This window comes from Thunnus albacares, chromosome 6, assembly GCF_914725855.1.
Source record: "Thunnus albacares chromosome 6, fThuAlb1.1, whole genome shotgun sequence".
NCBI lineage: Eukaryota > Metazoa > Chordata > Actinopteri > Scombriformes > Scombridae > Thunnus > Thunnus albacares.
This window is the reverse complement of record NC_058111.1, coordinates 27,957,302-27,972,528: the sequence shown is the minus strand read 5'-3', so window position 1 is coordinate 27,972,528 and position 15,227 is coordinate 27,957,302. Positions and strand designations below refer to the sequence as shown.

The following is a 15,227-nucleotide window of genomic DNA, read 5'->3' as shown; positions in this document are numbered from 1 at the left end:
CAGGAAGAAAAGTATGTTCTTATTGAACCGTGGCCCGGGTGGTTGGACTAGGTAGTTAGAATAAACATGGTGCATGGCTAAAAAGTCATGTACACTGATAAAAATAATGCTGATGAAAAAACTGAACTCCACATACAATACACCTCATCTCAGATGATAGATGATACCTGGGTGGCATCAACAACAAAGCCTTGCAGGGTGTGTGCCTGCTTGTGTGTGAATTTTGGAAAATGAGAGCCCCTAGTGATGAAGAAATACATCTCCAGTTATAAAGTTATACAGGCGAACAGGGCGGGCGATAAAAAACAAAACAAGGAGGAGTGATTTTAGAAGAGGAGGAATAAAACTGAGAGGTAACGAGGGAGGGGCTCTGAGAAAAATATATATCCATGAATCTTGTTTCTTGATCAGTCTGCACACCTTCCATCCTTATGAAGCCATCATCATTCACCAGCATCAACATGAGAGGTGAGACTGGGTGCGTTTACATGTTGCAGCTACAGGGGTATAATATGTAAGAGGGAGATGGTTGGAGCTTCACAAACAACCTGAACCAGAATGACTTTTCAACAGATTGGTCAAACATAATAGAAGTAGTTGAGGATTGAAATATCCTGACGGAAGGTGGCTTATTAATGTTAAAATTTGTAATGTTGTAAGATTAAATGGTTCAAGCTTGTATGTTAAGATTTAAAATAAATACAAATTAAACAACAAGAAAAGAAAAAAACTGTGACTAATGCATGTGCATTTTCAAATGCAGTGGTACATGTCTTTTTTCTTTTTCCCAGCTATTGTGCTGCTGTTATTGCTGCATGCAGCTTTTGGTGAGTATAAACGTTATTCCTGGAACGGACCTGTCCAAGAAACTCCAAAGCCCAATGAAGGTAATAGAGATTGTTAAGGAAATAGATCTGTCAATACATATTCAACTGCAACTTAGTATTTTAATGTGTGTGACTGTGTGTGTGCAGCGGGTCTTACAGACCAGACGTCATGTGGCTGCTGTCTGATGCAGGAACACATGCAGACGATGGAGTGGTTCTTTAATATAACCCACGAAGATATGAACAAGGAGCTGATGAAAGCAAAAATGGCCCTCAACAATATGAGAGGTGAGAGACACATCCATGAGTCACACAAACAAGGGCACAGTGCAGATTATCATCAGAGTATCCTAAAGAACAAAATTGATCCACTTCTTACACATCTAACATGATTCTCTCTGCATTTCCAGCCAGCCGCAGCGCCTTCTCCGTCGCTCTCAACAGTGACAGTACTATGAAGTGCGATGTCCCCTTCACTAACAAGAACATCGTCTACAAACACGTCTTCCTCAACCTGGGAGGCGGCTATGATGTGCAGACTGGTATCTTCACTGTTCCTCGCTCTGGTGTCTACGGCCTTGCTGTCACCCTCCACGGTAACGCTGTTTTCCTTGGTGGCAGATTGTCCACCTGTGCGAATCTGCAGGTGAACACGCAGGTGGTGGCTACACTCCTCGAACAAAACAGTTTGGACCTTGAAGACAGTGCCACTGTTTTTGTGGCTGTGAAACTGAAGGCCGGGGACCAGGTTGCTGTCAACCTACTCAAAGGATGTTTCATTTGTGGTGACAACAACCACTATAACACTTTCACTGGCTTCCTGCTGTATTCTACTGACTAAGTTAGCAAAGTGTAGCTGCTCTGGGTTTTGTGGCAACTCTCACCTCATACTAACAGGTTTGAGTCTGCTAGATGAACTCTTTCTGTGTTGAGACTCATGACTTGTAGCCCCTGATCTCTATCTGCTCTTCTGTACTCTCATCAATCCCAACACAACACTCTCATCCTTGTTTTGTTTGTTTTATTCCATCATGGCTCATTATGCTCTCTAAGATCAGATCCTCTCAATTATTAATATAAACTACTGAGGGAAGCCAGGTTTTTTGATCTCATCTGATTAAACTCATGCTTTGAGTACGCTTGTAAACACTAAAAGCATTTTTTTCCTCACACCTGATTGATGTCACACTGTTTAAATACCTTGATTGTAACGGCTGTTGATCTTTAACTACAGAAATTATGTGATGTAAATTGTGATAGAAATATGGTGACAAATCTGTGTACCTGAAACTTACCAACAAAATAAACCAGACTTTAAATAAACTAGTTGACTTTGCAAGTTATTTTGTTTAAATCTCTGTGAAAGAAATGAAACATACAAAAGTGATGTCTGCATTAAAGATGTTGTTTTTGAAGTTGGATTAATAATTAATCTGCAGTTAATAAAACTGTAAGATTTTTGGATGTTTTTGCAAGTCTTTCACAACCACATTATAAAACATTTTTTATCAGTTCCGCAGGTTTGGTTACAGTTTTGATGACCATGTGTCATTACCTTCTTTGAAAGGTAAATGGTAAATAAAATCAGATGCCATGTCAGCAGACAGATGAAATAGAGTCCATAGTGAATTAAGTGTGACTACAGTATGATACATATAGTTGAAATGTTTTTAAAGACTACAAAAGTGAATAAGCACAGTGTAATAATAACAATAACTCCAATACTGTGAATTGTAGGCTTTTTACAGTCTCTCATTCAGCACATAATTCTGGACACACATCATATCTGTAATGAAAGCCGTGAAGAATACGGTGTCTACATGATGAAACAGATCCTAAATGAGATGTGGCCTGTAACATATCAATGGATTTCCACCTTTTGTAGAGCCATATTGAATATTCTCTCTTCATAATTTGACACAGCAAGATAATCATGAGCAGATCAGTGCACTCAGCCATTGTATCTAATTAGATACAATAGTACATCTATAATGAATGACAGAGCAGCTGTCTGAAACTGTGAAGCTAATTTGTGACTTTCTTCATCTTAAGAATAAAATTATCAGCACAGAATATAACAATCATTTAAACTATCGTGCAGCTCTTCAAAATGTATGCCTGTCTGCCGATGACACTATTCTATTTCCAGACGATAGATGATACCTGGTGCTGATCCACTAAGCCCTGAAGGGTGTGTGCCTGCTTGTGTGTGAATTTAGGAAGTGAGAACACCTGACGACGATGATGATGATGATAAAATATCCCCAGTTATTAAATTATAAAGGCAAATAGGGCGGACAATAAATATAAAAAAAACAGACACACAAGGAGGAGCGATATCAGAAGAGGAGGAATAAAGATAATGAGGGAGGGGCTCTGAGAAAAATATATATCCATGACACTTCCTCTCCTGATCAGTTTATCACACCTTCCATCCTTCTGAAGCTGTCGTCATTTCAACATGAGAGGTGAGACTGAACACATTTATAGAGGCAGCAAAGGTTCATGAGTTGCCTGAGAGAAGCAACAGTGCAGTCACAGGCATCTAATGCAAAACTCTTCCTGGGTTTAGTGCTACATTTGCTTTTTTCCCCTCTCAGCTATTGTATTGCTGTGTCTGCTGGAAGCAGCATTTGCTGATATGATCTATCACTGGGATGGACCTGGCCGCATAGCACCGGACCCCAACACAGGCAATGGTGAGGAATTGTGGGTTTATAATGAATGTGTTTGCATGTATTCTTATCTGCACAGCCTTAACGAAATGTATTTATGTGCGTTTGTGTTCAGCGTGTCACACAGACCCGGGGTCTTGTGGCTGCTGTCTGATGCAGCAACAGATACACAGGCTGAAGATGTACTTAAACGGGACTCTGAATACCTTGGAGAAGGAATACTTACAAGCAAAGCAAAGTCTCCACATTATTGAAAGTGAGTGACACATCCATCAAAGATTGAATATCATAAAAGCATCTTAAAGTATAAAGCACACATTTTAGACTCTTCCAAATGTTAATAAGACAACACTGACCTACTTTTTACACTCCTAACCTGTCTTCTCCCTACATCTTCAGCCAGCCGCACTGCCTTCTCTGTTGGTCTATACAGTGATGATCGTGCTATGTGCTATGGTCCGTACGATTTCAACAGCCTCATCATCTACAAACAGGTCTTCCTTAACCTGGGTGGCAACTACAATGTGGAGACTGGTATCTTCACTGTTCCACGCTCTGGTGTGTACATCCTTGCCGTCACCATCTACAGTGATGCTGGAGCTCCTGGTGCCAAACTGGCCATCTGCACCAGTCTGCAGGTTGACGGCCAGGTGGTGGTCGGAACCAAAGACGTAAATACATATGACCAAGAGGACAGTGCCACTATTGTTGTGGCCCTCCACTTGAAGGCTGAGAACCAGGTGGCTGTCAACCTGCCCAAAGGCTGCTTCCTCTGTGATGACAACAGCCACTATAACACTTTCAGTGCCTTTCTGCTTTATGCTACTGAATAAGTTAGCGAGGTGTAGTGCACTGTTGTTTGTACCAAGTCTTTCCCTACTAACAAGGTTAGAGTCTGCTAGATGAAGTCTTTCTGTGGTGGCATCTGTGCCTTATAGTCTCTCATCTCTCTTTTTGAGAGAAACCAGGTTTAAATCCATCACATCTGGATTCAACCCCTGCAATTTGAAAGCTTATGAACCTCAAAGCATGAGTATCTTCTTTCTGTAACAGCTGAAATGATGTCATGTAAAGTTTGAGAGAAATATGCTGGACACCCATTTAAACAAAGTGGTTGGCCTTATAGTTGATTCTGTTTCAACTGAGATGTTTGATGTCTACATTGAAGAAATTGTTGACAAAAGTAAAGTATTGAAATACTACTTTTGTGTCTATTTTTGGTATTGTTTTGACATTTGGATGGAACTGACCTAGTTTTGGTTTGAAATTTGAATTTCAGTTAATAATACACACATAATTTAATTAAGCCCTTTAGTTTCCATTTTGGTTGCTCTGTGTATGAAATATCCTTATATGACATCATGAAGGGAAATTAAAATGAAAGCCATATCACTAGCCATGTGGGATAGATTGTAGTAAGATACATACAGTAACATATATATGTTAACATTTAGTTAAAAAGTCATTTATAGTGACATATAGTGTACAACAGTATGATTTTGTTTTTTAACTTTTAAAGGTTTTGTTCAGTGTTCACTGAATAATTCAGCAACAGTATTTGTTTATAATTATAGTACCAGTATGGATATCAGATCATAACACCATCATATTACACTGGATGCACTGATTTAGTGCATCAGTCAATATAACCAATAAAGTGAGAGTCATTAAGGGAAAGTATTTTAAGATGTTTTTCAAAAATATGAAATTTATTTGAAAATAAAACACTTTCTCATGCTAGACAGGTCACCCGTCTATCACAGGTTGAACAAACACATCCACATTCACATTAAAGTCATTCACAAAGTGGTTAATGTCAGCTGAGCACAGCACACTAACAGATACTTTCAAACCCAGTGTAGAAGGAATCAATATTTGCAGAGCACAGCAGAGGTCAGGTGAAAACTTGTCTGTTTGTTAGCCACTGAAACATATTACTAATAGGGACATGTACATAGATTTTAATGGGCAGTGACTCAGATATCAACAACTAGTCTGTTACAATTTCATGCAACTTTGTCCTGCACCATACAGTATTTATAAGTACACTGTTTTCATAGCATGAAAAATAAATTAATTAAGCAAACAGCGCAATCTTAATACACATTGCAAATGGTCAAAGCTAACACACACACATGCAGGTGCTAGCCTAACACTGTTCCTCATTATCTGACTTCCTACTGTTACAGTACCATTAATTATGGAGTCTGAATTATTATATTGTGCACATAAAACAAATAACATTTGTGTGTGCAGAATTACATTAATTTACTCTTGACACCTCCTGGGCTGTGTAGCCTACACTGAACACAAGTGCACATTGTGCTAAAGAACTTATTAAACCTGCATTAAACTGATTTTTCAGCCACTTTGGGGCAAACTGTGAACATTAACATACCATCACCTTTTAAGTTGATATGGCTAACAATTAGGAAACTATTTACATATCCAACAGACACAGAGCAACATTAGCATTCCTTTGGAGTTGTTTCTGTGTTTCTGGCCACATGATATAAGTTCAATATTTACTCTCCTTTTAGCTCTGTTTTTGGTCATGAACCCTTGAGGAGAAAATATCTGTATCTTTAGCTGCTAAATAATCTGTTATGTTCACGAGCTAGCCGCTGACTTTGTCTGTCTGCTGTTTGGCAGCTGGTACAGTCAGGTTTTGGAGCTTTTCCATTGAAAAAGGCTGAAAACAATAAGAGGGCCAAAACAAAATAAACCAAAACAATAAGCGAAAGATGTTGTAAGTGTCAGAGTCAGGTGGGTTTAAATCGAACCCGTTCACCCTGAAATAGTCCTGTGTTAATATATTGATTATAGCCACCTTAATGACCAATTAAATAAAGTTATAGATGTATTTTAAGATAATGAAAAATACAGCCATACAAAAAAGGGTGAAATCTGTAGAGTGAAAGTAGATCTTTTACATTTCAAATATTTTGACTTGTCAAAAGCAGGTGGCAGTAATAACATTATTAATTGCTGTATTATATTGTCCTGTAATAGAGCCATTATTAATGTTATTATAGTCATTCTTTTCTTTTCTCGCTATCACAAGTCAGATTGTCTGCTGTAAGAAAGGTTAAAGCTTTTAAGCTTCTAAAGAAGTGAAAGACCCACTAATAAATCATTTGGCCCCGGACAGCCTCTTTAATAACTGAAAAAACATACTTGACATTGTTTTATCAGTGTGATACTTCATGATGATTTCCTAATTTTATGAGCAGAGCAGATAGTTAATCCTGACAAGTATGTCACTGTAGAATATACTGTACATTGCTTTGTCTGTGAATGACTTTTTGGCAAACACAAGGAGTATATACTGTATGTTTTTATGGATAGTTCATATAATATACACAACATGAAATATTTCCTTATTTGGAAAATAATGTGTTATGGTAATTTCTGTAGTTTCAAATGTGTATGCCCAATTTGTGGCAGAGGGAAGATACTTTTCTATTTATCAAGTTTAAATAAGGTTTGAAATAAAGAAGAAAAAAACTAAGTAAGGTTTACTTTGCAATTGTTATCATTTTTACAGCATACTAGTGGGGTCTCATGGACTCCCAACAATGTGGAAGTAAGTAGCGAGACATGGCCAATGCTGCTGACTAGCCTCGTCACATGAAAATGAACTGGCACATTTTCACCTCCATATCCAACAATCTCAGAAAGATGACCACTCTATTATTTTCACCATCACACAGTAACTCAAAGCTCTGGTTTGAAATCACATCTGAGGTCAGGGCACCGTGCACGTCACTTTTATCCCAAGTTATTATGTGACTCATATAGTTGGCCTGTTTTGAACTGATAAAGTGCAAAGCAAACATAAAACACCTGAAACACCCTGACCTCCATCTAGCAGATAAGACTATGTGTGAAGAACCAGGTCAGCTGACTTGGGACTCCATACATGCAGGTGGCTATCAAAACAATGCAGACAATGAACTATCCCTGGAGCTAAGACCATTTCAAAAGGAACTGTCAACACAGGAAACACCCTGTTATCCAATAGGACTAGAGGAACCTCAGAGACCGTAACAAATTACTGTGCAATTTAAGATTACAAACAACCAGTGGAGATGAACGCCGGCAGGAGCTGTTGTGCACACGGCTGATTGTTATTTTGCTTTGAGCGATAGAAACACACAAGAAAAAAACCAAAACTGCAGTTATTTATGGCATAACATTAGTTATGTCAGAAGGCTGTTTCATGTTGAAATTAATTCAAATTTATTTATCTACAGTATAGCAAACCTATAGTGGTATAGATGAGATTTTCTGTTGTACAATATCTCTACATTTGAAAGTATTTGTGTGGTTCTTTTTTTCAAGATGCCACCATGACTTTCAGCCATATTATCATGGATGAAAAGTCTCAACGTCAGTTCAAAACTCCATCTGCTGAGTCATTAGGATCCATCCTCTGGGCACCATGAATGTCTGTACTAACTGTTTGTGCCACTCCATTTAAAAAGTGTTGAGACATTTCCCCTCCAATCAATGTCTCTATATTTTTCAATGGGTGCTCAGCTGTGGCTTTTAAGTTAATTAGGTTTAATTGAGTAAAAGTAAAAAGTACCTCCATTACAAAACTGCTCCCAAATACAATAGTCTTGAGAACATATACAGCCTCTGCAGAAATTTACCATCAGCTGTCTGCCACCAAATTAACCTAGAACAACCAACATCACCTAAAACCTCTTAATCAGGATTAAGGTGGCTCATAACTTCTTTGTTTGTCTGTGTGACACATTTTGCATGAACTGCTTGGAATGAAAACCAAGATGAAAAATGACAACAAATAGCCTTCCTGTTAATCTGATTGTATTTTCTTGTGAAATAAATATTGCCCTACAAAACAAGATCATTTCATTTATTCCAGCCAAATAACTATCTCAACTCTCAACAAACAATAATCAATACATCTGGGTTTCCAACAATATCCAAAGAGAAAGTAATTATGGGAACACACAGTATCACTTCTCTCCTACTTCCACCTCAGCATGAGAACCAGGTGACGCTGTATATTGTTGTCCGATCTAGGCCTTTATCGATGAACTGGCTTCTACCAGCTTCTTTTTGTCTTCTTGTCAGTGGACCATGATATCCTTGGGGACCTAACAACAATGTTATCCATATCAGCATACTGAGCAGCCAATGTGCTCTGGAAGGATGGGAACCAGACACCGCTGTCCTAATAATGTTATGGTCCAAACAATAGGGGGCCAAAAGGTGCAATGACACCAATTCTTGGTCTTTCACACTAAAGGAAAACCATCTACTGTACTGTATTACCAGGGACGAACGTGGCTCTGTTTGTGGAAGGAATTAGAGTGTGAGTGTTTGGCTGTGAAACTTGTGTGTTTTTGTGTGTGTGTGTGTGTGTGTGTGTGTGTGTGTGTGTGTGTGTACATGTGAGGAGGCGGAGCTTCTGTCCCTCACCTCCTCAAGGGGAGGATCACCTGAAGTGCATCAATAATAAGCCAAAAACATCCCCTGCTTAAAACTCTTGCGGGCATTGACTAAGACGCCGTTTCACAAACTCACAAGAACTTGACATAAACTTTCAGAACAACAAGAGGGAGGAACAAAAAACAGTAAGTTTTATGTTTCTATCCTTAAATGGCATTTAAAACTTATACATCTTCAAAGAAAAAAAATCATCCAAAATTAGTCACTCTGGGTCTCAACCACCAACCAATTCACTTGCTGTGAGAAAGAATGTGACAAATCATACAGATTTGTCTTTTCTCTCTCAGATATTTTTGCAGATTATTGGGTATAATGAGTGATGTGATTTTCAGACACAAAATCAGGTTGGGCAGGTTTGATTTGTCAGAGATCGTAACTCATCTGTTGTTGAAATGTAATGGGTCATTTTTAAATTATATGCCTCATTGTACAATTAATGGATTAAGCATGTGCATATATCAAAATCAGATGTATTATATACTTTTGAATTTTGTACCTTTACATAAGTTATTTTAATTTTTTTCTAATGATTTAAACCTTTATTAAGTGATTTTTGATTACCACTAGGGAGATAAAAGAGTCAAAAACCAATCCTCCAGAAACTAATACAGTTAGCTAAAGCTAACCTTTTAGAAGTAATTGCCTATTTTCACACCCATATGCATCCCATATAGTTGTGCTTCTGGCCTCCTTCTGACAAATGTCCCAAAGCCAATACTCACTCGTCTTTAACTCTGTTTTGGACCAGACAAATATCTGTTTGAATTTCTTCATAGGGGTTATATGACCTGCAGATCACTAAATCCGTGATAACTGTGTTGTTTGGTGGAAATGGCTGCCTTCGGTTATTTGCATATTAGGTGGTATTAGTTACTGAGAGCCGTAACGCTCAACCATTCAATGTATTTGAGAACTAAAACAATGGGCTAAAAGTGGATAAAGTCTGAATCGATTTTTTGAGTTGGGTTTTTTACAAGCAACTTTTCATCTTACATAGAACTACTTGAGCCAATATAAAAATCCAAAACATTGCTAATGTGGGCTTAAACAGATTTAATTCTGAATCAGAATACAGGCAGCTCGTCTTCAAAAATTGCTCATAAACTGTGCGCCATGTTTTAACAGAATTTTATTATTAAATGTGACTCTGAGTTGTACAAAAAGCTATATCAAAGATGTGTCATTACTGACTTTAATTACAAAACTGTATGACACTATATGTTTTGACTGCAAGTAAAATGTAATTATGTTACGTATAATTTACCCCTTGACAGGGCACCAAGCATTTCCCCGCCTTGATGCGTAATAATCCATAACTGACAACTACTTTTTCAGATGGTTGTATTACCTCTTTTGTTCCTGTTGGGGGTGCTGTGTCGCTGTGGTCATGTAGAGGCCCAGTCCAGCACCACTGAAATGCTGAAACAAGCTGCACGTAAGCAACACAATTTACCACATTTCATTCCTTTCATCTAGTACTCATCCACACAAACTATACAGTACATCATGGATCATGTCATCCAGCTTTGAGTACTTTTGTGAATGCTTTTTTTTTAACCCAAATATGTGTTTTTAACTTTACTCAGATAAAGTCAACAGAGCAAGCATGTTCATTTGCAGCAACATCCTGCTTCAAACTGAAACAGTTATACACCTCTGACCTCCATGTTGAACTCACATAACCTTCTGTCCCCCGTCTTCTCTTTCTCGCCCTGCCTCCATCACAACGCAGTCCAGTTGAAGGAAACTCTGACCTGTGACAAGTGGGACTGCAACTGTACTTTCAATCGCCAGCGTGGCTGCTGCTGTGCAGCCCCAGAGATGTACCAAATAGAGGAGGACACCTTTATCAGGATGACATATTTGTGGAATGATATCAGCACACTGAATGACAAAGTACAGGCACTCACAGGTAAACACGCTCACACTGATGGATAGGAGATTTAGGCCAACATATCAGTAAATCATTGCATACTGCAGACAGAAACACACACACAAGATGGATGTTTCATAGATCTTTTGTGGACACTGAACTTTGCTGTAAAATAAAATCTCTCTCTTACTCTCAGCTAGCATGAAGTTTTCCTTCAAAGCCACCATGGACTCAAATATTGCCGTCGTAATTCCTGGATCTACTGAACATTGCTTCGGTCCTTTCAATACTAATGTGCCAATCCCCTACTCCATCGTCTCTCTTAATGATGGATATGTCTATAACCCTTCCTTAGGTAGGAAACACACATACAGTATAAACACACACAACCACACATATATACACAGATTTTAAATTTAGTCTCTTTAGTTTATTTTCCCATACATCACTGCAGTTCCACTAACCCTCCACCTACTCTTGCAGGTGTCTTCACTGCCACTCGTGCGGGAGTTTATGTCTTTTCCTTTACAGCCTACTCATCTGTGGAAGCAAATGGGCGCCTCTACCATAAAGTAAACAAAGCAGATAGATTAGACAAATATCTGATTACACAAAACATTTCACTGATTTACCTGCATAGCAACATCGAGCCTTTTGTGTCTTTATTTTGTGTTTTGTTGTATCTGTAGGTCCAGCTGGTAAAGAACGGGAAGCCGATAAGCGGCGTGTGGGAGAACAATCGAGAAGACGGTGAAGACAGTGCCAGTCAGGTAAGAAGTAAGAGGAAAGTGAAGGTTTAACAAGAGTGAAGTAACACGATTGCACAACTGGTTGCTTGAAACTAATCTAGTGATTGCAATAACATCAAATTGCAAATAGAAGAAAGATTCCATGCCCTTTGCATGATTTTATAATGACTATGTGAAACATGACTCTGTATGATATGTATGTCCTCAGGTTGTGATGCTGGAGATGATGAGAGGCGATCAGGTCTACACAGAGCTGATATCTGGCAGGAAGCTCTGTAAACATCTTGAGTTCAACGTCTTTAGTGGTTACATGATGTACCCCTCTAATGATGAGTAACACACCATTAGACATCAGGGCTACTTAAAATTTCTCACTCCAGGACCTTAAATGAATCTATTTATCCTCGTTCAACTAAACTCCTGATCCATGAAGACACACTAGTGTGTTTTGTCATATTTTGACCCACCAGAAGTGTTGTGGGACACGCCCCATAGTAACAACTCCTGCTGTAGAGACAAACAAGATGCTTGAGTTTGCAGGCATTTATGATCAAACATATTTATGCATAGCATGAGTACAGAAAGTCACATGTTTGGAAGTATTTGCATCATTAGAAAATATATGGGCACGCTTATGAATGCATTACCACACTTAATGACTGCTGTCTGTGTACAGAGAAAGTGTGAAACGGTTTTGATTTGGAAATAATAAAAGTTTATTTGACATGTCAGTTTTGTATGTGCTGTATCTCACTTGCTACACACACACACACGCAGCCCTTGAATGGAAATAGGTTGTAGTCAGAAGCTTTGAAATGAATCAGGATGACAGCGATTGGTCATAACACTTCTGCTGCTAGCATTTGGTCCGTGACTTTATTGTATAACCCTGTAAACAAGTGCCTTTCATGGAAGCTCATCGCAAATGAATATAAACCACAGCCGAAGTAAATTCCTTAAGTTGAATAAACACATGATGTAGAAGCAGCTTACACACATGCTGCATGCACGTGCACACACACACACACACACCATAAAAGTTTAGGCATCGTCATAGACATTCCAGTAGGAAGCTTTTATGAGGCAGCAGTGTATTTCCCAAAATGTCAAATATCTGGCTCTATGTCTGTCCACCAGTCCACCAGATGCCCTGTCTGACTTTTTCCCTGTTTGTTGAACTGGACTCTTGAAGTTGAAACTGAAGTTTGCTTTCACACTAGTTGTAAAATGTGACTGAGGAGTTTGACACACCCAGTTAGATGTCAAAGATGCACCAATTTATACACCAGACAGTTCATTCTACATGTTCTCTGTGTTTACATTCAGGGCATTTAGCAGATGTTCTTATCCAGAGACTGACAGGTGTTTGTTAAACATTTGTTGCTGTAGATTTGACTAATTTGCATTTACAGCCTCTGTGTGCCATGTTAGAAGAACTGCATCATCATGAAATGGTAAAGAGTTTGCAGGTTATAGTGCACTTGTGTATTTGTACTTGTTTATTCATGTATATACTTAGATGGGCTTATTGGATATATAAGCAGATTGTGTTTTTGGTTTTCTGTTTGCCCTGTGTTTTTCCTCCTGTGTCCCCAGCCTGCTTTTCCCTCCACACCTGCCCTGCATTAATCTCGTTAGGCCTGCCCTGCTCCCTGCGTCTTCCCCAGCCACTCAGCTCTTTTCCTGTCCCACCTGCACCTCATCCACTTGTTAGTTTAGTTTATATTTAAGCCCCGGTTTTCAGTTCAGTATTGTTCAGTTCAGTTCCACTTTGCCTGCACTCCTGAGTTCTGTCCCTGAGTTGAGAGAATAAATATTGATTCTTCAGTGTCTACTGCCTGCTGTCTTCTGCATTTGGGTCCACATGCTCCTAAAAAAACTTCTCCTTTAAATTGTCCATGCTAATTTCAACAGTCTGAGAGATAATGGTCAGACTCATTGGATGTCAGCAGAGGATCAGAAGGCTCAAGAAAGATGCTATGACATCAATAATATAATGTTATCAGAGTCATATAAAACTTCATACATCACATTGCCCATTAAAACAACTGAATCTTTTGGCAGACAGGTTATGTGGGTATTCCAACAAAAAGGCTGAGATACTTTTAAAACATTCATACATTTTGTGGATTTTAAGTGGAATGTAAACTACAATGTTTCAATCTGAAATTTAGTGGAGTAGACATATAAAGCAGCATAAAAAGCATTTTTAATTGTAGTACGTAATTTTAGTAACTGCACCTAGTAAATATAATGACTGAGGGTGAGAAGACCAAGAACAGCCCAGGGGTGCTTGAAACTGTTCAAACATTTATCATTTCAAAAGTTCTCCAATGAGAAGTACGAAGGGCCAGAAAGGACAATGGTAAAGTAGACTAAAACATGGATTTGAATGAAGTAAATTACAAAGCAGGTGCTCCTGACGCACATGTGGTAACTATTATACAAGAGTGGGAACATACAGCGATTTCCCCAAAAATGAAGGCACAAAGTACAAAAAGTTAAAATGCATACACATGAGAATGTGTGCTGCTCAAAGTGGGTTTAAATGAGGGGAACACAACCATGAAACCTTGAAATTACTGAGCCAAAAAGACAAATGAGATGAAATTTTGTTTTCTTGTGATCTTGTGACGAGAAATATGTTGTTATCTTGAAAATACATTTTTTCCTTAATATAGCAAAGGAATTGCAATTTATGTTATTATGAGTCAATTAATCATAATTTACGTCATGATCATGTGAACCCAGTTTTGTCCACATTACAATAGGCTGATGATATATGTTTGTTATGCTGAGTTCATACAATTCTGTGTTTTTTGTGAGAAATAATTAAAAGACTGATCTCTCTGACCTCAAACAGATAATCATTTTAGGGAAAAATGTTCAAAAGGATATAGATTCATAGTTAAGTGTATATGTAACTTTGATACTTCATAGCTATCTATAGTAAGTATAGTCTAACAGTATCTGAGAATTGGTCAAGGTTGAAATCTGGTTTGTTACATACTTAGTCTATGAATCCCATTTATGTGATGAGGTAAGGGTGGTTTCTTATCCGGGGTGTGATCTAACCTAAAACTTTCCACTGAGAGAGTAAATCCAGCTGCAGTTATAAACATGCTGTACGTTAAACACCTCTTATATTCAAACAGGAGCACTGTGCCAAAAAGTGTAATGGAGTGGAAGTGATGGAAATGTCATGACTGACGGTGGTGGGGTGTACACACACACACACACACACACACACACACACACACACACACACACACCCTGTTTGCAGTATCTGAAGAGCACCCAGGACTTACATGGAGTTCTCTGCCTGAATGATGATGACTCTGTTACTCCTCCTCACTCCCATCCATCCATTCTGTCTCCTCTCCTCTCCTCTCCTCATGCACACCTTTCCCTCTTTTTATCTATTATCTCCCACCCTTCATGAATGTCTAAATCTAAGTAGAGAAAGTCTTTGTTCTGCTGCCTGCTTTGACGTTATTTAGGACTTGTGCGTTGCGCCTTCATTTTCTTTTCCACACCCAGTGTCTCATATTTTTTTTTCATACGCCATATATTCTCTCCCTCCCTTTTCCTCCAGCCCCCATCCTCTACCTCACTATTG

At 38.6% G+C, this 15,227-nt stretch overlaps 3 protein-coding genes across 3 annotated transcripts; all 3 read left to right on the top strand.

The window, feature by feature from the left end:
* Nucleotides 1-461: 461 nt before the first annotated feature.
* LOC122983483 lies at nt 462-2,043 on the top strand. The gene is made up of 4 exons (XM_044353215.1): nt 462-468; nt 792-887; nt 975-1,115; nt 1,238-2,043. The coding sequence occupies exons 1-4, from the start codon at nt 462-464 to the stop codon at nt 1,666-1,668; spliced, it is 675 nt and encodes a 224-aa protein (XP_044209150.1). The 3' UTR covers nt 1,669-2,043.
* Nucleotides 2,044-3,433: 1,390 nt separating this feature from the next.
* On the top strand, nt 3,434-4,613 carry LOC122984686. The gene is made up of 3 exons (XM_044355280.1): nt 3,434-3,526; nt 3,618-3,758; nt 3,902-4,613. Exons 1-3 carry the CDS (start codon nt 3,469-3,471, stop codon nt 4,333-4,335), a joined length of 633 nt encoding a protein of 210 aa, XP_044211215.1. The 5' UTR covers nt 3,434-3,468; the 3' UTR covers nt 4,336-4,613.
* Nucleotides 4,614-9,037: 4,424 nt separating this feature from the next.
* Nucleotides 9,038-12,729, top strand: cbln18 (cerebellin 18). Its single transcript, XM_044354607.1, has 7 exons — nt 9,038-9,111; nt 10,322-10,421; nt 10,719-10,898; nt 11,056-11,214; nt 11,343-11,431; nt 11,549-11,629; nt 11,817-12,729. The coding sequence occupies exons 2-7, from the start codon at nt 10,322-10,324 to the stop codon at nt 11,943-11,945; spliced, it is 738 nt and encodes a 245-aa protein (XP_044210542.1). The 5' UTR covers nt 9,038-9,111; the 3' UTR covers nt 11,946-12,729.
* Nucleotides 12,730-15,227: the final 2,498 nt, after the last annotated feature.

Coding starts and splice junctions, on each gene's coding strand:
- LOC122984686 (XM_044355280.1), top strand. CDS start 3,469: ATGATCTATCACTGGGATGGACCTGGCCGCATAGCACCGGACCCCAAC. Junction 3,527..3,617: donor GGACCCCAACACAGGCAATG/GTGAGGAATTGT, acceptor GTTTGTGTTCAG/CGTGTCACACAGACCCGGGG. Junction 3,759..3,901: donor AAGTCTCCACATTATTGAAA/GTGAGTGACACA, acceptor CTACATCTTCAG/CCAGCCGCACTGCCTTCTCT.
- cbln18 (XM_044354607.1), top strand. CDS start 10,322: ATGGTTGTATTACCTCTTTTGTTCCTGTTGGGGGTGCTGTGTCGCTGT. Junction 10,422..10,718: donor AATGCTGAAACAAGCTGCAC/GTAAGCAACACA, acceptor ATCACAACGCAG/TCCAGTTGAAGGAAACTCTG. Junction 10,899..11,055: donor CAAAGTACAGGCACTCACAG/GTAAACACGCTC, acceptor TCTTACTCTCAG/CTAGCATGAAGTTTTCCTTC.
- LOC122983483 (XM_044353215.1), top strand. Junction 888..974: donor AACTCCAAAGCCCAATGAAG/GTAATAGAGATT, acceptor GTGTGTGTGCAG/CGGGTCTTACAGACCAGACG. Junction 1,116..1,237: donor GGCCCTCAACAATATGAGAG/GTGAGAGACACA, acceptor CTGCATTTCCAG/CCAGCCGCAGCGCCTTCTCC.